The sequence below is a fragment of the Hypomesus nipponensis genome, chromosome 1 (assembly GCF_054491055.1).
Source record: "Hypomesus nipponensis isolate SF chromosome 1, ASM5449105v1, whole genome shotgun sequence".
Classification (NCBI taxonomy): Eukaryota; Metazoa; Chordata; class Actinopteri; order Osmeriformes; family Osmeridae; genus Hypomesus; species Hypomesus nipponensis.
The window spans coordinates 4198968-4222640 of NC_140361.1; the positions used below are offsets into that span (position 1 = coordinate 4198968).

Sequence of the window (23673 nt, forward strand, 5' to 3'; positions counted from 1 at the left end):
GACTGCAATTACTCGTCAATTAACAATGGCGTGTTACAATCTTTACCCTTTCAACCCCTCCTTGGGAAAGACGGTTGTTTATTTTATTGTTGAAGTCACAGCAGCTCAGGTTCAGTGGGTTGGTGGGGAGACAGACAGCCTAGCCCGCCAGCTGAAACTTTATTTAGTGGGTTTTGTTGGCGCCATTCTTAACACATCTGGAAGTAATTATTTTTACACATCGATGAAAAGTTGTATGATAACTCACTTTTATATATTAAATCACCAGTGTGCATTAGTAATCACTAACCTAGAAGACACACTTGGTAGAACTGTATGGACAGCTCCATAATAACAGCATATAAACTATTATTGATATCCTGTACTTGGTATACTGTCAGGCAGCGCTATGTCTTGTTACTTCGGCGTGGATGTAATTACATCACGGTGATGGTATTTGATGGCTGGATGCGCTGCTTCAACATAGCGCGAGGCGAGGGTGTAGCATAGCTTGCGCTGCAGATACCAGACATCGAACAGGATTTTTTCATTGCAAAGCACTTTCAAGATGACATTAAGACCTGAGTGACATTGGATTAGAGGATTGTCATGTAAGCGGACAGTTTGTAAGTTTGCAAGTTATGTGCGTGGACAGGGTTGGGCGTGTTTGTTGTTTTAACACCAACTGGTGAGTTTTTTTATATAGCCTAACTCGTAAAACGTCGTTAAAAAACATGCATACAAGATGCATATCGTGTAACTCTTTCATAATAGTCTTTAAAACATTAACTTTCACACTATAAAACAGTGTGTCTGTTTTATTTATTGGGTTCTTATCTAAGCAACGTTGTGTGAACTGTCGTTGCTGTCATTTACAACAGAAACCTTCAAATGGTTTGCGTGTTTAGTCATCGTGCACGTTCAACGTACTGTTGTTACTCATAACAAATCACATAAGTCAACTGACAATAAAATGTCCAACGTAAAAATTCTAAACATACCTGCCTTTGTCTTCCCCCCCCCCCCACCATTCTACTGTCAGTGTCACCATGCTCCAACCAATCCTGCTGCTGGGCTCAATAGTCTTCGCTTCCTCCCAGTCTACCTACCCCTCCTGGAAGAAAGGCCGTAACATTACCATCCATTCCTCCCAGTTGGTGTGCAGCCTTCCTGGCCCCCAGGGGCCACCTGGACACCCTGGACCTCCTGGATCTCCAGGGCCTGCGGGTCCCATGGGCTCCCCAGGGAAGGATGGCCTGGACGGGGGCGATGGAGAGAAGGGGGAAAGGGGAGGCGTAGGTAAGATCAGTGTCACTCCACACAGATCAGAGCGGTTCAAACACAGAGAGAAAATGCGCAGTGGGGACTTTTAACACAGTGATTCTTCATGGGTTTTTTTTTTCCTCCAGGGGAATCAGGGAGGCCAGGTAACCCAGGCAAGCCAGGCGTGAAGGGCCGAGAGGGGGTGGTGGGTAAGGCCGGGCCTCGGGGCCAGAAGGGGCCACGTGGGGCCCCTGGATTGGCGGGCTTGAGGGGCGTCAAGGGGGAGGCAGGGGAGGTGGGTGAGGTGGGGGCGGCTGGAGGCTGTAATTGTGGGAGGGCAGCACGCTCGGCCTTCTCCGTGGCCATGACCAAGAGTTACCCCAAAGAGCGTCTGCCAATCAGGTTCAGTCGCATCCTGCTGAATGAGGGGGAGCACTATAACGCCACGAGCGGTAAATTTGTGTGTTCCGTTCCCGGGGTCTATTACTTCTCCTATGACGTCACTTTGTCCAACAAGCACCTGGCCATCGGGCTGGTCCACAACGGCCAGTACAAGATCAAGACGTTCGACGGCAACACGGGGAACCACGACGTAGCGTCCGGTTCCACCGTTCTCCGTCTGCAGCGCGAGGACCAAGTGTGGCTGCAGATCTTCTACTCGGAGCAGAACGGCCTGTTCTTCGACCCGTTCTGGACTGACAGCACCTTCACCGGGTTCCTTGTCTACGCAGACCAGGTCTACCTAACAGAGGAGGACGGGAAGGCCAACACCGAAGCTGCCAGCTGATTGGTTGATAGATTTGTTGGTTGGGTTGGTGGATGATTCTAAAAATCACTTTCAACTGAACTCATGTCATGTATTACTACTGCCATTGTAGCAGACATCAATGAAATCATTATTATGCTTATAAAATTAGCATATGCATATTATTATTACTACATATACCTAATGTATAGCCTACCTAATCTGTGTTCGTGTAGTGTACTTGGTCTGTCCATCAGTACAAGCGTTTGGCATGAATGAATCAAATGAATCAAAACAGAGCACCTGTTCCAGAACGTACCACAAGGTGGCGATATTCTGGATGTCATTTGCAGCACTGTCCATGGTCATTCTAGTTTTTCTCATGTAGCCTATTTAAGAATATACAGACCTGCAGGATTGATACTGTTAATAATTTTGATAACCGGAGTGGATTGGACATGTACATAAGTGGGTGGGAGAGGGAGTGAGAACCGGGCGCACTGAGGATAGTTCAAATGTGCAGACCTTGACAAGTGAGACTAATACGTTTTATAAAGATTTGTGAATATGCCTTTTAAATTTTATTTATATTTTGTATTGCATAACCATTCAGTTTCAGAAAAAAAACTAACTTATACAGTCAATAATAAAGTATAGTCTACTTCCCCTTCTAAACTATTTATATACAACATATATGATCTCCGCCGTATGATTCTCTTCCAATTTCATGTTGACCTAGTCTAGTAAGTATCACAATTGTGACAAAGGTGACAAACGGAAAGAACTACAATTCCCATGCGCACACGTATGGTTCACGAGCCCGACCGCAACAGCAGCTGGCGTAGCCGAGGGTAGGCTACTTTGTTGGAACGGAGCGCGTTGGTAAACGGCTGTGGAAAATCAGTAGGAAAGTGTAAACAAAGGAAAACACCGGAATAAAACGGCGGTCGAAGAGTTATATAGCTGCGTCACAGTGCCACCGTGACAAGGGATTGAATATATGCTTTTCACCTGCAGCGAGGATAATATAAAAACTTCCCGAAGCGTAATTCTCACATTCAGGATGTCGGACTGAGACAAAGAGGTCTGGGGCATTCCCGTCGGAGCGGTGAGTGCGGCACATGCGATGTTGGCTTCAATGTAAAAGTTTATTGGAAAGCTGTTACCAGGAATCAACTAATCGGTTGGAGTATATTATGTTTGCAGTGATAATCACTAGAAAAAAAGAATAATTTTCAGGGCCGCGAGACTGACCAAGTTTTAACGTCTAAGGACACAACATTTTGAAGCTGTCTCGTGGTGAAGAAAAGCGTATGAATGAGAAATAGTCAGCCAAATGTTTGCATGGTCGAATATTTTTCTGACCGTCCCGTGACAATGTAGGTTAGCCAGGAAAGTAAGTTAATAGCATAGGAAGTTACTTGGAGAGCAGAACATTACACTTCTATCAATTGGAACGTTTGCTTTAGGCAATGGTATGGCCATTTAAACTGGGCGAGAAACCATCAGTAGGCTACATGTATGGGGAAGATGTTGCTACAGTCATTTAAATCATTGCTAAATTACCCTATCATGACATGTGCTGTCTCGAACACTCTTTTTAGATAGCCCTACCTAGTGTGGGTAGGTTTTGTTTTAGATTGCTATACGTTATAGTTTCGATAGTTTATTTCGTCACCTCAATTGGCCGTCTTTTTTTGAAACGTAAACTACAGTTTGTTTAGGCGCTGTTGAGGTCAGCTAGGAGTCTGAGCAAGAGCACCAGTCCGTAGTTCTTCTTCATTCGGCTGATTTTGTGGCGTGTCTGCAGGGTGTAACCTCATCATTGAAGCCTTCTCTGGACGGGAGAGATGGAGAGGGAGCTACAATGGTGGAAAGGACAGCTAGCCGCCGACATCCATCAGTCCCTCAGGATCAAGGTGAGACCAAACACGCATGTCTTATATACGTGAAAACCATGGAACAAAAAGACGAAATATCCCTTTAGAGTTCTCTAGACCTGTGGTCAAGTTGTGGCTGTCACCTGAATAGACATAAACTCTATCTTTAGTCAACCACTCTTGCTAAGAACGAAGCCTCGGATCATAACAACCCTTGGAATTCGTTTTTCTGATTCGGCAATACACGGGTTATGTGGTAATAGTGCTGTGTTGTACGCTACACAGTGTGAGAACACTGCAAACTTAACAGGGGAGCAGGTCTGTCGTAGTTCTGGTCACGTGGTTCTGGTGTTGACAGGCATGTTGCAGTGAGTAGATATTTTAGTAGCCTCCGTGGTGTGGTGGTAACCATAGTAGTGTCTGACATCACATTAATGGTGGTTAAGGAGTGGGTGTTTACAGAAAATATGAAGTGTGTCTGTACACCCTAGACAAGACTGCCAGTAACCAGCCCAGTACTCGACTGGGAGACTACTGTGGTGTTGATGTGAAGCACAAGACCTCAGATCTGATATCAGAGTCTTATCATCCGTTTAAAGATGATTTCATTCAGATTACATGGCCAAGGCTCATTAATTACCAAACGTCTTAATTAACCTCCCTGTGATCGTATTTCTCCCTGTGTGTCCCCTGATGCAAACATCTGTCACTGGGCTGGCAGCCTCATGTGCCAGGATGTTCAGGCTAATGTGATTCCCTAGGAGGAGGGGAGATGTATGTGTACATGTTTGGTTGGGTTATATTTGCATTTGAGATAGGGACTATTGCTTGAAGAATGTCATATTATGAGTCAGTGTCTTTGTACTAAGTCATGTAGTGTTGACTCATGTCTGTGTGTTTCTGACTCAGGGTGATATGTCAGTTAGCCTGGAGGTATGTCCGCCTGCAGCCTCCTGCAAGCACACCCATAGGATCAAATTCCAGCCCTTCTAGAATCTTTCTTTAACGAAAACATTCTAGAACCTTAAAGTAGACATTCTAGAACCTTGAAGTAGACATGCTAGAACCTCAAGACACTGGAGGTGTCTAGAATAAGTTTTAGACACTAGTTCCCAGTGGGAGGTGGAGAACGTGTGTGTGTGTGAGACCAGCGGGCCCCTGAAGTGGGATGTAGAGATAGCGGTGATGTGTGTTGAGCATGTGGCAAATTATCAGACATGCAAATCAGGAGGAGGAGGAGGCAGCTGTGGAATCCTTAATTAGGATGCAGTTCCTCTACCACAGTCCCCCCCCCTCTACCACAGCCCCCCCCCCCCCCTACCGAAGGCCCCTCCCTGGTCGCCTCTCCCCCCATCGCTTCCAGACAGACATATGGATGGATGGAGGCTAGTGGCAGAGGTGGATGTCGTTCTAATTTTTAGGGAGAGGGGGGGTGGGGGGGTAGTGGTCTTGGAGTCAGTGTTTGGTAGCTGCCCTCGGGCTGGGGGGGGTGGGTGGGTGGGCGGGTGGGAGGGAAGGGTGGATTTAATTTAGGCTTAACTGACACCCATTGTTGCTATGCCACAAACTAAACAAACTGATCTGAATCCAGGTCCCTGTGACCACAGCCTCGCCCAGTGCTCACGGTCAGAATAGAGCAGGTATTATAGCACATCCAGGGGTTCAGGTCTAAAGCTGTGACTGGGCAGAGCAGACCCCCAAACAACCCTTATCACATCAATTCAGAATGATGATGACAGATGAATGAACAGCAACTCCAAACTCTGGTTGTGGAAGAGAGGAGTGGATGAGCATTCTGGGATGTATGGAGACAACAGGATCAGAGACCGGCCACAGTTACAACCTTTATTTTGGCCAGGGGTTGTTTTTCTTTTTCTGTGTGTGTCTTTAAATATATATATTTTTGTGTCTTTTTTGAACTGAAGGACCCCAAAGTGATGGTATTTAAGCTGATTAATTGAGCTCCAATCTGCTATTTAATCCACATGAGAACAACCTGGGGCTTAGTTCTAACCCATGCTGTGGAAGGTCACAAAATATCTTTTTTTTTTTTTTTTTTTTTGCTCAACAGAAACATAATGTGTTTTTGTTCTGGGTTAAGATGTCCACATAAAAACAGGCTAAACTGTGGGAGTCACATGATTTAAGCACCATGTTGCAAGAAACAACAAACCAAAAATAATCTCTCATAGTAGTCTATGGACTTGTGTGTGTGTATCATGTGTGGCGTATGTATTATTTGTGTGTGTGTTTATAGGTCACCCATTGGCTGTCAGTGTTACGGCGTCTGAACTTGTGTGTTTGTGTGATAACTGGGGGGTAACATAGGAGTCAGATGGCTGAGTGGTTAGGAACTTGGGTGATGAATCAGAAGGTGGTTCCCGGTTCGATTCCTGGCCGTGCAAAATGACGTTGTGTCTTTGGGCAAGGCACTTCATCCTACTTCCCTCGGGGGGAATGTCCCTGTACTTACCGTAAGTCGCTCTGTATAAGAGCGTCTGCCAAATGACTCAATGTGACTCTGGATAAGAGCGTCTGCTAAATGACTCAATGTGACTCTGGATAAGAGCGTCTGCTAAAAGACTCAATGTGACTCTGGATAAGAGTGTCTGCCAAATGACTCAATTTGACTCTGGATAAGAGCGTCTGCTAAATGACTCAATGTGACTCTGGATAAGAGTGTCTGCTAAATGACTCAATGTGACTGTCCACTCTAACCCTGCAGGAGCTGAAGCTGCCAGCATACCGGGCCCATTCCCCCCAGATTGGGATGCGTCGCTACTTCGCGGACCTGCTGGCCATCCTGAGTAACCGCTACCAGCTGTGCCCAACAGCCCGTCACCTGGCCGTGTACCTGCTGGACCTGTTCATGGACCACTATGACGTGGCCGTCAAGCAGCTCTACGTCATCGCCCTGTCTTGCCTGCTGCTAGCCAGTGAGTCCCACACACACACACATCTGCACGCACGCACGCACACACACACTTACACACAAGGTCAGTAGCAGAAAGGCCCTGTTTTTCTGGTCCAACCCTCTATGCTTCCAAGTAAACACAGTTTACAGAGCCGGAGAAACTCATTTATGCTGTTGATACCCTGACGGTATCATTAGACCAGCCTGTCTGTCTGTCAGCCTGTCTGTCTGTCAGCCTGCCTGTCAGCCTGTCTGTCTGTCTCTCTGCCTGTCTGTCAGCCTGTCTGTCAGCCTGTCTGTCAGCCTGTCTGTCAGCCTGTCTGTCAGCCTGTCTGTCAGCCTGTCTGTCTGTCTGTCTGTCAGCCTGTCGTCAGTGTGGACTTGAGTCTCTAATCAATGTGTCCATGCTTGTGTGTGTGCGTGTGTATGGGCTGGTCTGGATTCCCTGTGTGTGTGTGTGTGTGTGTGTGTGTGTGTGTGTGTGTGTGTGTATGCGCGCACCGTCTGGTTATTCACTGGCTGTGGTACATTAAACAGCACACAGCATCATGGGTAATTAGACTAATGATGTCGTCAAACTGGGAGTCTGGAGTAAGGTCTGCTCACAAGGGAGGGAAGCAGTGGGAGCTTGTATTTCCGTGTGTGTGTGCGTGTGTGTGTTTATTTCCATGTGTTTCCATGTGTGTGTGTGTGTGTGTGTGTGTGTGAGAGTGTGTGTTTATTTCCATGTGTTTTCGAGTACTGTGTGTAAGAGGTCCTTGTTAAAGGGGCAGATCACTCCGAATTATAAGACTCAAACAAAGCAAGCTGACTGCCTGGTTGGTCTGCTGGTTAGCAAGCTGGCTGGCTGACCGACTGGCTGAGTGAGTGATTGGTAGGTTTGTTCTCTGATAAACTGGCTGCTCAGGCTTCCCTGTGGTCCTGATACCAGCTCTTTGACAGATAAACAGTCTTTGTTAGAATTCAACCGGCTTCCGTCTCACAGTATTTAATCACCCCCTCTATTGTACTTCCCCCACAGTCACTGTTTAATCCTGTTAACCTAGTAGTAAGCTGCCTCTCTGTGTCTCTCTCTGTCTCTCTCTCTGGCTTTACCAAACCTAACTTCATCAGGTGTTTTTATTGTGCGTTTACTGTCTCCCCGAGAGAACATCAGTCTTCCTGGTGTCTCCGGGCCAGTTGTCAGGCCATCGTGGCCAGCTAAGCAGCTATTGGTCACAGATAATGAATGACATCATGGATACATGAGTCATTGTCTGTCCTCTGGAAGGATCTCTCTGTACCCTAGGGGTGCTTAAGTCTCCCCCCCCCCTCTCTCTCTCTGCCTCTCTCTCTCTGCCTCTCTCTCTCCTCTCTATCCGTCTTTCTCCTGTAGGCAGACAGACACTTGTTGTGTGATTTGGTGTTTCTTGTCTTGGAAAGGCTAGTAAGTTGTCTGACTGGTTGAGACTGCTGTGTTGATTGTCCTGTTGTTGTCACTGGCAGGATGGTGTCACTGTCAGGATGTTATGTATGTACTTAGTAATATTATCTTGAGGTGTGTGGGCTAGAGAGAGGGGAAAAAGAGCATCCCATCGTTCTGTCACACAGAGGCTGGGGGACTGGGGCTGGGGGCACCTGCCATATGCTGCCTGAGTCAGGCCCCAACAAAAGCCCTTCAGCACAGCAACGGAGGGGGAGGAGGGAAGGGGAGGGGGGAGTGTGTGTGTGTCTTTTGGAGTGTGCATGTGTGTGTTCTCTGTCAGCAGTAATGATCATGCATATGAGATTCAAGATTTTCACTTTACTGTGACCAAATCTGGATGGATTTACTGTCCGGTTTTCCTGCCTGGTGACAGCAGTAAATCAGTATCCTCATCCTCGGGGTGTGGATGGCTGCTCTCCTCTGTGATCCTGGGCTGGCTGACCCTCTCTGAGACTCTGTAACCATATCAACCTGGCAAGCTGCCTCAGCCAGGCCTTAGCCTCCTCTTTCTCTCCTTGCCTCCTCCTCTGCCCCCCCGCACCCCCACTCACCCCCGAGTCTGTCTCTGGGGATGGGGGGTGCTGCTTCAAAGACCCTGATGTGAAACAGGATGGGGGAGGCTAGAGAGGGGTGGGGGCAGGGGGAGGAGGGGGGTGGTAGGTGTCATGCAAAGCAAGGACACGAACCCCCCCCCCCCCCCCCCTTTATGCACTCCCACTTCCCCGGCCCCCATATGTAGATTAACAAGGGCACTGCCCTGCCCCCCCTCCCATTCATGGACCTTGATAGTAATTCTGAGGGAATTATTCTGGGCACCATAATTAAAGAAATTAGGCTGGGATTGTAAAGATGGATGAGGGATGTGTATAAGAGGCTGGGGCTAGGGGGGCTACAGGCTGGTCTAGGGAGAGGGAGATGGCCTCGTCTGAGGGGGTCATTAAGGGGGTTCAGCGTGGTTGTGTTCCATCAGGCCTGGCTGTCAGCAGTGCTGAACATGAGCGATCCACTCATCAGGAACGGCAGCTTTTGCAATTGACTTGTCCATGAAAAGGTAGAGTCTGTCTGTGGGGGGATGACCCGACCCCCCCCCCCCCCCCCCAGCTCCAAATCTCCCCCCCCCCACCCCGAGGCCTTGTCAGGAGACGCTCGACCCCTGATGTCGGGGGGGGAGGGGGGTGGGTTCCAGTGGGGGGGGTCCAGGATTCTCCCTGGTCACCCAGGCATTAGCATTAAGGGTCAGGGGTCAGGGTGGGCTACATTGTCTGATCCGTCAGAGGCGATGGGGTTGACTGGGGGGGGGTCTCTGTGACCAATTTCACACCCCCAGTGAAAGAAGAGCTGGCAAATTAAAGGAGTTCAGGAGAGCCGAGAGGAAATTCCTCCACAGCTGTCGAACGCCAGAGAGCGGAGGAGACAAAGGGAGAGGGAGAACAGGAGGAGGAGTGTTAAATTCTTCTGCTTTTTAACATCATCTTGCTAATGACTTTGGTCCTGTTAGCGCAGATTGAACCCCACAAGCAAAGATCTTCCATCTGGAAACACACTGCTGGATCAAATCTCTTTTAGTTAGTCTCTCTCTCTTTCTGCCTCTTTCTCTCTCTTTCTGCCTCTTTCTCTCTCTTTCTGCCTCTTTCTCTCTCTTTCTGCCTCTTTCTCTCTCTTTCTGCCTCTTTCTCTCTCTTTCTGCCTCTTTCTCTCTCTTTCTGCCTCTTTCTCTCTCTTTCTGCCTCTTTCTCTCTCTTTCTGCCTCTTTCTCTCTCTTTCTGCCTCTTTCTCTCTCTTTCTGCCTCTTTCTCTCTCTTTCTGCCTCTTTCTCTCTTTCTGCCTCTTTCTCTCTCTTTCTGCCTCTTTCTCTCTCTTTCTGCCTCTTTCTCTCTCTTTCTGCCTCTTTCTCTCTCTTTCTGCCTCTTTCTCTCTCTTTCTGCCTCTTTCTCTCTCTTTCTGCCTCTTTCTCTCTCTTTCTGCCTCTTTCTCTCTCTTTCTGCCTCTTTCTCTCTTTCTGCCTCTTTCTCTCTCTTTCTGCCTCTTTCTCTCTCTTTCTGCCTCTTTCTCTCTCTTTCTGCCTCTTTCTCTCTCTTTCTGCCTCTTTCTCTCTCTTTCTGCCTCTTTCTCTCTCTTTCTGCCTCTTTCTCTTTGTGTCTCTCTTTCTCTCTCTCTCTGCCTCTCTCTCTGCCTCTCTCCCTCTTTCTCTGCCTCTCTCTCGCTCTCTCGCTCGCTCGCTCGCTCGCTCGCTCGCTCCACCACCTGCAGTACACCTGGGGGAACTACTTCCTGTTCCTACCTTCACCTCTACCTTACCTGTGACCTTTCACCTCCCACCAGCAACACTCCTGGGCCTGCATGTGTATACACACACACACGCACACACACTCTTCTTGTCGGTAGCTTCAACATCATTTAGTTCCCTGTATTCCCCGCGGGCTGAACTCACCGCTCAGGAATGCACCCCCTGTCCTTTTCAATCTTTACCTGCATTTTTCTCCCTCTCTTACTTTCTCCCACTCGCCCTCTCTCACACGTTTGGAGCGGATATGTTTACGGGGCTTTAGTATGTGTTCATTGCTATGTTCAACGTTGCATATAACCCCCTTAAAATACCAGGGGGAGCTTTGTAGAGAACAAGAGTGATGAGCGTGTTAATGCTGTTGCGTGCTCTCTTGTGTGTTGGGCCAGAGTGAGCGTCAGTCGTCCGCTCCCGCTACACAGGACGTGCGTGCTGGATCTCCCAGTGCTGTGTGGCCCTCCTGTCCCTCCAGCCTGGATCTCTGTCCCCTCTGTGGGGGCTTTTGTCTCCATGTCTTGTCTGGCACAATGAGGACACTCCTATGGTCTCTCTCTGCCAGGATCAAAGACACTTTGGGGGGGGGGGGAGATCGGGGACTGGTGGGTGGGGGGGCGGGTGATTGCTGTTTATGATGGCGTCTGTGTAGACATGGTAGAACAGGAAGCTGAGCTGTAGACACAGAGGAAATTGGGCTGTGTGGACAATTCAGCCAGGCAGCCAGTCAGACACACAGAAAACCAAAGTGATATCTTACCTCCCCCTAGCCAAGCAACCAATCCGTCTGAACAGCAGCACTGTGTGTGTGTGTGTGTGTGTGTTGGTGTGTGTGCTTGGTGATTGCTTCCTGTTCTAGAGAGGAGACTCCATTACTGCCAGCGTGCTAATTACTCCTCTGGCCCACTGTTATCTCTCTCTCTGTCTCCCCCTTTCTTCCTTCCCCCTCCCCCCTTTTATCTCCCTCCCTTTCCTCTCTCTGTCTCTCTTTCTCTATATTTTCTCTCTCTTTACCCCCCCTCTCTGTGTCTGCGCCACCAGAGCGAGGCAGGAAGGCAGTGCTCAGTGTGTGTAAGCTGGGGCTTCCAGCGGTGTCATTGTCCAGAGCCGGCCTGGTAACCCAAGCTCATGGATGTACTGGTTACTATAGGAACGGTGGTTGGTTGCAGCACGCTACAGTCCCTGAACAGCCAACAGTACAGATGTTGTTTGCGTGTGTGCGTGTGTGCGTGTGTGCGTGCGCTGGTTCTTTGGCGCTAGCTTGTGCAGACATTCCTCAAAATTAACCCCAGTGTGTGAGTGTAGTGTGGGTAGGTGTTCTCTGTGGTCCAGTATGTCAGTCCAGCTGAGGGGAAATTCTCCAGTTTCTACTGCAGACACATCAGTATACATAAGACAAGTCTACAGAGTCTATTTGTGTTAGTCTAAAATCAATCAATCCAAGAGATGAAACACCATAAGTGCCCCGATGGGTTGCCAGGTTTGGCAGCACTACACCATATTGCCCCCGGATAGTGCTGCTGCAGCAACTTTAAAGGACAAGGAATTCAGGGGTGTTTCTGGGCAGCTTATGCTGGTGTAACCTGACTCCTCACTTCCCCCCCCCTCCCCCCTCTTCTAAAAGGAGAGTGGGGCCTGTCACACAGACGTGAGGCCCCCACACTGTTGCCATGGGGAAGACGATGTCCTAAGTGGGAGGGTGGAAGGAAGGAAGGAAGGAAAGAAAAGTGGTCGAGGTAAGAGAGGAGGAGAGAAGAAAGAAGGGTTAAGGGCGAGAGGTAGAGGTAAGAGAGAAGGAGAGGGCGAAAGAAGGGTGAAGGAGAGTGGGACGGGGAGGGGGGAGAGCGTGGGAGGCTGCTTGGTGATTAGGCTGCAGCTGTGTGTGAAGGACTGAGAGCTCCATGGGGGTTGCTAAATTAGCACCCGCCACCAGCCAAATGCGGGTGATTTTGTGTTTTGTGCAGGTAAACTCGCTTCACCTACCGGCCACCTTGGTGGGTAAATACAATTATTACACGGCTGTTCTTGATGCTGTAGAATGTAGAATTTCCAACGTTCTGCGGTCAATTATTTTTTGATAACAGACCGTTGCTATGAATAACAGACTGCTGTCAAGGAAAGTGGCCTTTTTGCTTCTGATTCACGTCTTTCGTAGCACTCCGCAAGTAGTCCGGTAACTTTTCAACCCCAGCATACTCCGTTGCTTAGCGACGTCAGCTGATTTGAAGCCTAAAGTAAGTTCAACGTCTGAAGTTCAACGTCTGTGGTGAACTATTTCTCTGCTGATCAACACTGCGAATGGTAACATATCAATTGTAAAAAGACACTGTGTTCAGTTATTTTTGGGGCAAGTAACCGTGTAATAAGCAGGATAATTGTTGTCATTATCGGGAAAATAAGCCCCTTCAGAGCGAAGCTACACCTCTGCTTCGCGTTGGGTGCTGTTCGTCCGGTCGTGGAAGAAGAACGCTCAGGAAAGCACCTCTGAAACTTCAGAATCTGATTCTGATGAGCAGAAGTAAATTGTACTGGGAGTGGGGAGGATGGGTGGAAGAATGTTGGTTTGTTGTTTAATCTACCCTACTCATTTAATGAAATATATCAGTTTGTGGTTAGTGTAGCCTATGTATATGAGAGAAAGGGAATGTGTCAGTGTTTCATTGAGACTTGAGATTAAATAAACTGTTTAAGTATTGTAGATCTTGTAGTATTGATTTTCACATGCAGTTACACACTGTCGGTTAAAAACAAGAAAGTGTCTGGTAAAAACATTGAGTGGCTGCTAGATGTACTACACAGTGGCTGGTGGATAAAACATTTAATTTCCATCTCTGGATGCAGAGTGGTGCCTGGAGAGACTCAGACATCAGAACAGGATGACGGCTGCCTAGTCACACACACACACACACACACACCATGCCCACAATACTATAGTATGAAACACGCCATGACAAACCAAACCCTCTCCCCATCCCTCCCTCCCCCAGGTAAGTTTGAGGAGAAGGAGGACCGGGTCCCTAAGCTGGAGCAGCTCAACTCCCTGGGCTTCATGTGCAGCCTGAGCCTGGTCCTCAACAAGAAGGACCTGATCAAGATGGAGCTGCTGCTGCTGGAGACGTTTGGCTGGAACCTGTGCATGCCCACGCCCGCACACTTTATAGACTACTACCTGCAGGCCTCTGTCCAGGAGGGGGACCTGTACAACGGCTGGCCCCTCTCCTCGCTCTCCAAGACCAGGGCCTTCATGGACAAGTACACACACTACTTCCTGGAGGTGTCCCTGCAAGGTGAGGCGGAGGAGAGACCAGATGGAGGGATGGGGGAGGAGAGGATGTGGGGGGTGGGGGGGTTGGAGGAGGAGGGATGGGGGGGGAACTGGAGGAGGAAAGGAGATGTTGAAAATAGTTTTTTTTTTTTTGATTCTTTTGAGTTCTGTTAGATGTTGTGTCGTTGTTTGACACTTATTTTTCTATGTTTTGTGTGTCTGTATTGTGTCTGTTTTGTTTGTATGTGTGTGTTTGTGTGTGTGTGTGTGTGTGTGTGTGTGTGTGTGTGTGTGTGTGTGTGTGTGTGTGTGTGTGTGTGTGTGTGTGTGTGTGTGTGTGTGTGTGTGTGTGTGTGTGTGTGTGTGTGTGTGTGTGTGTGTGTGTGTGTGTGTGCGCTCCAGACCATGCCTTCCTGAGTTTCCGTCCCTCCCAGGTAGCAGCCTCGTGTGTGGCCTCGTCTCGTATCTGCCTGCAGGTGTCCCCCAGCTGGACCAGCGCTCTGCACCTCCTCACAGGCTACAGCTGGGACCACCTGTCCCAGTGCATCGAGCTCATGCTGCTGTAAGACGCACACACACCTCTCTCTCTCTCTCTCTCTCTCTCTCTCTCTCTCTCTCTCTCTCTCTCTCTCTCTCTCTCTCTCTCTCTCTCTCTCTCTCTCTCTCTCTCTCTCTCTCTCTCTCTCTCTCTCTCTCTCTCTCTCTCTCTCTCTCTCTCTCTCTCTCTCTCTCTCTCTCTCTCTCTCTCTCTCTCTCTCTCTCTCTCTCTCTCTCTCTCTCTCTCTCTCTCTCTCTCTCTCTCTCTCTCTCTCTCTCTCTCTCTCTCTCCAGCCACCCAGTTGCTGTTTGTTTCTCCTTTTTTCATCCTCTCCTTCTTTCCCTCTCTCCATGTGTTCCCTTTCTCTCTCCTCCCTCCTTCTTGCCCCGTTAGCTCTGCCGTGTTGTTTTGAATCAGGTTGTAATCTCTCTCACGTTCTCCCTGTGCTCCACAGTGCCCACGACAACGATGTGAAAGAGGCCAACAAATCCAAGTCCACGCCTCCATCTCGCCCCTCGTCCGTCCAGCCCCAGGCCTCGCACCTCTCCCCGGCCTCCTCCACCGCCACCCCTCAGCACCTGCTCTTCCAACCGGCAGCCTTCCCTCACCTCGCACAGCACTCGCCCTCCCTCTCCCAGCTGCACGTGCTGAGCGAGGCCCAGGCTTTGGGGCCTGCGGTGGTCAGCATGTCCCAGGACTTCCTGCAGAGCCACAGGATGGGCCTGCTGACGGGGGCCTCCTCCATGGCTACCTCCGGAGGGGTGGGAGCCTTCCCCTCCTACCCTAGCCTGGCCTCGGGGCTCCAGCCCGGGCCTCGGGCGCTGCCCCTGCAGGCTCCTCTCTCGGTGCAGATGGCCCTGGAGCCTCGTCACTGCCTCAGCATGGCGTACAGCGGGGGGGGCTACCTGGCCGCCCACCCGGCCTTCGCCGCCAGCTGCTTTGACAGGTGACGCCAGGAGACGGAGAGAGACGGCAAGACGGAACCGCGGGAGCTCGCCAGCCTCCCGTCGTTCCTCCCTCCCCCTGTCCGGCCCGTCGCGGACCTCCTCTCTCTCTCCGTCGGCACCCCCCCTCTCCTCCGCCCCCCCGCGCCCTCCTCCGTCCGCCAGAGGCGCCTCAAACGCAAGCAGAGGTCGAGGGTCAGCGTCGACCCGGTGGAGGTCATCACCTTGACGTGACGTCGCTGGCGTCACAGCTAGCTGCTAACGCTAGCCGCTAACGCTAGCCGCTAACAGACTGTGAACACTCGGCCCCGGCCCACAGGGACTGGGCACGGGCTGAGCACCAGAACCATGAACACACACTGAAGCTGAATAAGACTGGTTCAGTTCGGTTGCCACTGTTCTTACCACTGGGAGGGAGGAGAGGGATTGGACCTGAGCCAGGGTCCATTGTACCATGTAGTAACAGGGTTTATGTGGTAGCAGGACTCTGTTGAATACTGAAGGGTTAAGGGCCACCTCTGTCAATGGGGCCGAGAGCAAAATGTTCTCCTCACAGCAGGGTCAATCCTGTTTTGGGACATACCTGCTCTGTTTCCTGTCTGTACCACTACACCAGCCCTCATTCCTCCATCCATCCCTCACTCCCTCTCTTCCAAAGTCTGCCCCTGGGGTGGAATTCTCACACCTCTGTGTGTGTGTGTGTGTGTGTGCGCGAGCGTGTGTGTGTGTGTGTGTGTGTGTGTGTGTGTGTCAGCCACTCCCACCTCCAAGCCCAGGCCCTCACAGAAGACCAAACAAAGCTTTGATGTTACTGCCTCTTCTCCTCTCCTCCACCCAGGAACTCAATCGGTGGGCTGAACCACAGGAAGGAGGGTGGGGGTTGAAGGGTTGAGGGGCGGGGGGTGCCGCCCCGTCGGGGTACAGATGTAACTGCTGCTGCCTTCAGGCGCTCCGTCGAATCTGCGTCCACGACGGCCTGCCAATGTTTACATGAACCACCATGTTTCAGGGACTTGAACAAGATTACTTGAATACGAAGACGATGCCATTGAAACTTGTCCTTAGCTTTTATTTATATTTAGTTTTTTGTTATACTCCTTGTTCCGTTTTAATATTTTATTTCTTTTTTTGATTTAGTGTAGCTTTATTATTCCTTTTTTTACGAGTGTAAACATTCTAAAGGTAGGCTTTAGGCCTGTTGTCCATCTCCTGTCTGTAGTGTAGATACCCACTGAATATCCACATTCACTTGTCCTCCCCTTTTGTCCGTTATTCACTGTGCTTTAATGAGGATGCTAATGGTGCAGCCTGGGGGGCCCTCTATCTGTCCCTCCTCTCTCTCTCTCTCTCTCTCTCTCTCTCTCTCTCTCTCACTCTCACTCTCTCTCTCTCTACTCTCTACTCTCTGGTGTGTCTCTCTCTAGAGCCTTTCTCTCATCTCTCTGGGAGCTCTTCACTGATTTGAGGGAGGGAGCTGACATGCCGTCAGACGATCACAGCTGCTACTGACTGCTATGTCAGAGAGAGAGAGAGAGAGAGGGGGGGGGGGGGAGAGGGAGCGAGGGGGAGAGAGGGAAAGTAGGGAGAGTAGGGAGATGAGGATGAGTGACCTTGGAGGTGAAACTTTGACATCTGCAGGCCCTCATCAGTAATTGCTTCCTAGATTCGCCGCGCTGCGATTCTCAATCTTCTACTTCCTGTCCAGGCTATAAATACTGCCAGATCCACGGTTCCAGGGTCACTCCGGTTACCATGGCGACAACTTCAAAGTCACACCCCCTTCCCTTTCTTGATTGGACGAGAGGGGTGGGGATTCTAGCCCAGTAGCATTCCAGCGTGAGGGGGTCTGACGGTTTGATAGGCTGTGATGGGCGTACAGGAAATGGTGGTCTTGTTATCTCAGTCTTCAGGGAGCATGGAACCTGGGTGCTCTTGCCTCTAAGCTTTAGCTGAGAGAATGGAAGGCGATGAGTTAACAGCAGTGTGCTGCTATTGTTGAGATATGAATTTTGGTTGAACCAGCGATAACCCTTTGTAACACTATCCCTTTAGGATATCATTATCCTTTTAGTACAACACTAACCCTTTAGTACAACACTTCCCCTTTTACTAGAACCCTGCCTCTGTAATAAAACACTGTCAGACTGTTAGTTTTGTCTCAGGATTATTTATGTTGTCTGGAGCTACCAAATGTCCTATTCCTGACTGACCAATGAGTTGAAGTCAGTATTCACCACAGAGATGTCTGGACCTCTGTTCAGTCTCCGAGTTGACAACACTGTCCTCTCACCACAGTGTTGCTTTAGTCAGCCTAGAGTTCCAGGTGGCTGGATAGGTAGCCTGGGCCATCGCACAACTGGAGGGAGGGGGGGGGGGGCATCTGTGCTAGACTAGATTATCCGATCACAGATAAATAGCTAAGATGATTCCAAAAACGATTTGGACCCAGGTCTGTGGCCAGCACTATTCAGGGCTCTCTCCTGTATGCTACTGTGACACCGCCTGTAAGACGCTATGCCTTCCTCAACTGTGGTGACTTTGTACAGCCTCCGTTTGTTTTGTTAATTCGGCATTCCTCATTATTGATGTTTATTATTATAATTTGTAACTTTTTATTTTATTTTTTAGTTTAGTTCATTTTTTTGTTGTTGTATTTTTGCATATTCTGTTTAGAACATTTGATGCCAAGGGTGTGAAAACAAATATCCACGTCAGTCTGCTCTCCCCTCAACTGTACACACACACACACACACACACACACACACACACACACACACACACACGAGCAGCTCACTGAGATCTCAAGGTGCAATAATGATAACTGTGAGACTGTTTTGGTTTCGTTGATGGATAAATCTTCCATTAGCCATCAAGGTATGGTGACTTCACCCTGGGTTGTCTTTTTCTAAGTTATTGTTGATGGTGTGACTTGATGATGGGCCCTGTGGCGGTGCAGGGTGGAGGGTGATGAACACAGGGAATATGTTGCATATTGCAGCCAAACAAAGATAAACATTTCCTTCTGTAATGTACCACGGCATTGTTCTACAGGCAGAAAGATGATGATGATGATGATGATGATGCAGTCACACCAGACTAGGACTGTCGTCCACATGAAATGATGCCACAAACCCCTCACCTCTATTTTTGTAATATTGTTTTCTTTTTTCTAGGTTTGGTTGATATACCACTGAACGATAAAATAGTTTATCAAAATGTGCCATGGGAATAAATGAACAAATACAAAAGAACAGCCTGAATGTTTTTTGTTTTTTTTTGTGTGGTCTGCCCAACCCCAGCTTGAAAGGAAAACAGATAGACCTGGCATTCATAAAGACAGTGGTTAAGTAGTCATCTTGTTGGTAGTATGCTGACTATGATTCTCTTGAAGGGCCATCATGTAGGAGTACCGACCCCCAGCCTCTGCCCTCCAGCCTCTGCTCCCCAGCCTCTGCTCCCCAGCCTCTGCTCCCCAGCCTCTGCTCCCCAGCCTCTGCTCCCCAGCCTCTGCTCCCCAGCCTCTGCTCCCCAGCCTCTGCTCCCCAGACTCTGCTCCCCAGACTCTGCTCCCCAGCCTCTGCTCCCCAGCCTCTGCTCCCCAGCCTCTGCTCCCCAGCCTCTGCTCCCCAGACTCTGCTCCCCAGCCTCTGCTTCCCAACCTCTGCTCTCCAGCCTCTGTTACCCAGCCTTTGCTCTCCAGCCTCTGTTACCCAGCCTTTGCCCCCCAGCTTCTTCCCCCCAGCCTCTGCCCCCCCCAAACTCTGCTCAAGGGCTGGAGACAGTGAAGGTTCTTTGTTCAGGCTTTTGGTCTGCTGTGTCCAATGATATGTTAAAGCATTTCTTCCTGCCATTCCAGCTGATATTAAATGATTCATATGAATGAAGAACATAAAGTGCTTCCAGCATCACCTGCCACTGAGAACCCTCTGACAAGAACTGAATTCTTTAATTTAGGGAATTTTTATTTTGTTAAAATCGTAATGAATATTCATGTTCACTCCAGTACCTCACTCCAGCCATGTTACCTCAGTGATTTCTCAGATGGTTGTTTTGTAGGAGTATTTGAACGGGTCCAGCTTGGCTGACTGTTGCCGTAGGTTACGGATCTCACACTACAATGCTCCTCCTCCATCTTCTTCCTTCTTTCCTCATGAAATATAGCACGGCGGCCTGTCACATAGAGGCCTATTCATCCCTCTCTCACTCAGTATTAATACAAACATTCTTTTCAACTTGTTCTCTCTCACACAAACACTGTCACCATGTCAGCTCTTATTTGACATGACATTATGCTTGTAATTTGTCCCCTCCCACCCTCTCCCAACACACACTGCATGTCTCTGAGTGGGTCTCTGAGTGGACCCTGGTGTTCCACTGTACTCTGGGCGATCCAGCCTCTCTTTAATGTGGCTCATAGTGAAGGGGGTCACTGTGGTGTTGAACAGGGCCCTGGCCATGACCATCCCTGCATTTCCATGTGCTCTGAGAACCAGCCTTGTGTGAATTGAAGACAAAACCACTGGCTGCGATTTACATTTTAAACAAATGATGAGCTGTGGCATGTTTTAGTTCAACTGATTCCCTCCCAGCATTTTGTCTGCAGTGTTACTTGAACTCAACATATACAGCTTCAGGACTGTTTAGATTAACATATATAAAATAATGTGCTACTCTTTGTACTGTAGGCAGTAGTTATGGCATATCTAGCTGTTACAGAGGTCAGAGGCACTGGAATCAACACCACTGTGAGAACTTAGAAGTGATTGGTGGATGAGTTTTCTTGGTCAGTGAGTGAAGAGGATTATATTATCAGTCACACTGACCATCTGTGTGAGGGGATGGATGGAGATAGGAGAAGGGCGGTGGGTCAGTGTCTTGATAATGGATCATTCTCTCCCCAGCTTGTGTTTGCAGGGCAGGGAGGGGGTTTAGCTAACTGCTGGGTGGAGAGGAAGAGGTAGGGTATTCATGGTCTTGTCACCCTTGTGTTGGTGTTGTTTGTATGCACGTGCTGAGGAACTTATTGGGCTTGGTCCTCCGGTCAGCATGATCCCTGAGTATTGGCTGCCTAGTTCTCTAGAGAAAGTACAAACTTTACAAAGAAAAATGGACAACGCAATTGTTTATTTTTTATTCAGAGCATTTTACTCTAGTAAAGCAGTAAAGAAAACGTATGCTGTGATTGCTGACAACAGGTATGATTAGATTTCCAGTTTTCCATTAAGAAGCACAAAAATATTTGGCTAAGGGACAGTTAATTCTCCCAGCGTCGAGCCTACAACCAGAACAGGCGCTAGATGTCGCTGTTTCAATCACATATCAAAGATTGAGACATCGCAGACACCCGCCCCCGAGTGGTGAGAATGTAGACCAACGGCTTTAGATTTGAATGCTGACTTTCTTCATGGTCGCTCCTTTCTCCCCAGGTGAAGTGTAGTATTTCTAGAGTTGGGAGAGATGGTCAGTAAGGATGGAGTATAAAACACAAGAACATGCCAACATGGTGTTCGATCATTACGAGACATGTTATCAAACGTCAATAGTTTTTTTTTTTTTTACCGTTAAAAGGAAAGCAGTTATTGAATATTTACACTGAACACGGATAAGTCATGCTCACCTCAATTAGCTTTCCTTCAACTATCTGTGCTGTAAAGGGAAGGCTGGAAACTTTCAGCCTTCCTCTTGTGGAAACTGGACCATAAGTGCCCCCATCATGTAGGCGGGAACAGCCTTTACTAAGAAACAATAAGATACAGATTACTTACTCTTTCCTCAATGCTTCAAGTGTTGAAAGTGCTCATCGTAAATTTAAGTACATACGGTACAATATTCGCAGCGGTCTGAAGGTAGTGGCACTAATAACGTTACGTTTAACTTTATTCAGTCGGCACACATACCGAAAATTCGATTACGAGAGCGCTATCAATGCAGTGTGTTTCTCGGTCGGAAGGAAATCACCACGAGGACAGTATACAGACACGGCTTAATCTTTCTTACCTTGAAAATCGACCCTCTTTTGGTGGTGAGCTCGCACTCCTTGCCAATTCTGAACTTGTTAGTCCAGTTTCTTGGATCTTGGGGCTGCAGCCCACCTCATGAGGAGTGATTTCCATTCTGGTTTGAGACGGCTCCATCCCCTTTTCCATGGTCTCGGGTTTACCTGAGCCTGCAAGAAAACAGCATGTTCATTAGGAGACCTGGAGGAAACACTCAAACTGACAGGAAATGTTATACTCTCTTTCCTGTTTTAAATTATTCCCATTATCTGCGTGGAAAACCAGAAATGTTCAACATTACAACACTAAAGGTCCTTTGTATCAGTATCTGATAAAGACCTATGCAGGTGACAGCAGCTCATTACCCACCCATGACCTCGTGGAACTCATCCCTCTTCTCCACCGACTCCACTTCATACGTTCCCCTTGAACATTGTAGAGTAGGAGCTGGTGAGGTTCAAGCTGAAAGGTGAAGATGCAGTTCAGGATGCGGAGGAGTGCGGATGCTCTCTCTTGAATACTAAAAAGGGGGGGGGGGCAGCCTTGGGTGGTGTGGTAGAGACATTTGCTTCTTTTTGGGATTCAAATCCCTGTGTAAATTGAGGGTAGCATCTTGACCTATGTGTCGGTATGTCTCCTCTCCCTTACCTGGCCCGCCCCACTCTCTCCATACCCAACTACAGGACTCTAACTGGGGGGAGGAAACGTACGTTTCAAAATGCAAAAACAGTTCAAATGTGATCGGTTATGTTCCTGTTTCCCACCAGGAATGGTACCTGGGTGTTTCAACTGCTGCTCATCTGAGACAGTCTGTCTATTTAGATTGTGAGGAAAATTCCCGTTTTAATTTTGAATATTCACCTGGGTCTATTTGAAACCAGCATGGCAGGACATATAAATAGGCTACCAGTTGTTATTGCTCCTGGCCTGGATTTTTGGTTTTGGGGAGGGGAGGGCAGGAGCTGGTTGGGGCCGGGTGCTTCTACCAGAGAAGTCAGGAGGTATAAAACATGGAGAGAACCACAGTTCTGCACCAGTCGGCAGAGACACATTGAGATCCTCATCTTCTCCTTCAACAAAGCTCCTCTAATCAGCCATGTCCTTCACCGGGAAATACCAGATGGTGAGAAAGGAGAACTTTCATATATGCAACTGCATGGTAAGATATTTACTGATGTATAGTTTTGTTCTAAAATTTCTTGTTTCTCAGATTAACTTTTTTTTTGTCACTGAAACAAAGAGAAAAATTAATCACACACAAAAACACAGTCCTGTGCTGAAGTCCTATGTTTCACCTGGTCCTAGTAGCTGTCCTGTGATCCCTTTTGTAGGGCTCACTAAGGACCTTGTCGAGAAGGGTATTGAGGACATGGTGACTGAGATCAACCAGAATGATGACTTCACCTTGACCAAACAGTTCAGGAGCCGCAGCTGAACAAACAGCTTCACTGTCAGGGAGCACTGTGAGCTGACGTCTGTCAACGGTGTCAAGTTCATGGTAATTAATTTTATTCATTTGTAACCAATAATTACTTTGTGGACAGGAAGTTATGTTTTCTACTACTGTGTTTGTGTTTATTAGACCACTGTATTTACCCTTCCACTTCCTGTATTTACCGTTCCACTTCCTGTATTTGCCCGTCTTTTGGTATTTACTCCTCAACTTCCTGTAAATAATCCATGAAGAAGGGAAGCTGAAAATCCAATATCAATCTTTACACCACTCAAGTGAATGGTGACGAGCTGATCAAGGTGAGAGAGAGACAGAGAGACATTCAAAAAAAGTAAAGAGCAAGAGTAGTGAGAGACTTAAAGATTGAGAAGGGAGATACTCAAACAGGAGAGATGTAACACTAAATGGCAAATGACTGAAATTTCAATTTTTCACTCTGACCGTCTCAACCTTCTGCTCCCCTCCCAGACCAATACAGCCTTCACCAAGAAATGAAGTTATATCTGTTACTACTAAGAGGATCTGAGTCACAAGGGCAGCCATTCTGCCATTCTGCATTGGGGTGACATGTTAAATCTCCATCCTGCCACTAGCGACAGTGTGAACATGTCCCTCTGTGTTCCGCAGTAACAAAGCTGTCTAAACGCACGAGAAATTAAGTTTTGGCGCGGATTAATGCACAGGCTTGCCTAGGCTGCAGCCTAGAGGCCCCACGTGTGCAAGGGGCCCTGGATTGGCCGGATTGTTTTTTAATATTTTAAATGTACTTCAGCGGGAACAAAATAAAGACCCTAATTGGCCCATAAGAAACGTTTTATTTTTTAATAAGCAAGTGATTGGGTCGTTGTGACTTTAGTCACCTCTGTCCAATCAGCTGCTGCTTGTCAAATCATGTCGATCATATATTACCCACTGCTATTGCGAGATGGCATAGTGGCAGAATGACCGAAAGA

General features: G+C 48.4%; 2 protein-coding genes and 2 long non-coding RNA genes across 9 annotated transcripts; 3 read left to right on the forward strand and 1 right to left on the reverse strand.

The window, feature by feature from the left end:
* Window positions 1-263: 263 nt before the first annotated feature.
* c1qtnf2 (C1q and TNF related 2) lies at window positions 264-2662 on the forward strand. 3 transcript variants are annotated; one of them, XM_084698966.1, is made up of 3 exons: window positions 264-667; window positions 1022-1278; window positions 1389-2662. In XM_084698966.1, the coding sequence occupies exons 1-3, from the start codon at window positions 621-623 to the stop codon at window positions 2027-2029; spliced, it is 945 nt and encodes a 314-aa protein (XP_084555092.1). In that variant the 5' UTR covers window positions 264-620; the 3' UTR covers window positions 2030-2662. The 3 variants fall into 3 exon arrangements, with proteins under 3 accessions (XP_084555092.1, XP_084555094.1, XP_084555095.1); XM_084698968.1 differs by having other exon boundaries at window positions 264-605; XM_084698969.1 differs by having other exon boundaries at window positions 264-590.
* A 187-nt stretch (window positions 2663-2849) lies between these two features.
* Window positions 2850-18522, forward strand: LOC146302090 (cyclin-J-like). The gene is made up of 6 exons (XM_084702130.1): window positions 2850-3095; window positions 3798-3906; window positions 6593-6803; window positions 13512-13811; window positions 14192-14351; window positions 14782-18522. The coding sequence occupies exons 2-6, from the start codon at window positions 3838-3840 to the stop codon at window positions 15275-15277; spliced, it is 1236 nt and encodes a 411-aa protein (XP_084558256.1). The 5' UTR covers window positions 2850-3095; window positions 3798-3837; the 3' UTR covers window positions 15278-18522.
* Window positions 18523-20388: 1866 nt separating this feature from the next.
* On the reverse strand, window positions 20389-23321 carry LOC146302091 (uncharacterized). Of its 4 annotated transcripts, none has more exons than XR_014755488.1 (6): window positions 22885-23321; window positions 21916-22742; window positions 21637-21729; window positions 21269-21437; window positions 20889-21006; window positions 20389-20713 (listed from the first exon to the last, which is right to left on the reverse strand). It is a non-coding gene; the product is annotated as an uncharacterized LOC146302091 (long non-coding RNA). The 4 variants fall into 4 exon arrangements; XR_014755476.1 differs by lacking the exon at window positions 22885-23321 and having other exon boundaries at window positions 21916-22368; window positions 22563-22676; XR_014755494.1 differs by lacking the exon at window positions 21916-22742 and having other exon boundaries at window positions 22864-22928.
* Window positions 22312-23661, forward strand: LOC146302092 (uncharacterized). The gene is made up of 3 exons (XR_014755516.1): window positions 22312-22390; window positions 22599-23019; window positions 23189-23661. It is a non-coding gene; the product is annotated as an uncharacterized LOC146302092 (long non-coding RNA).
* The last annotated feature ends 12 nt before the right edge of the window (window positions 23662-23673 follow it).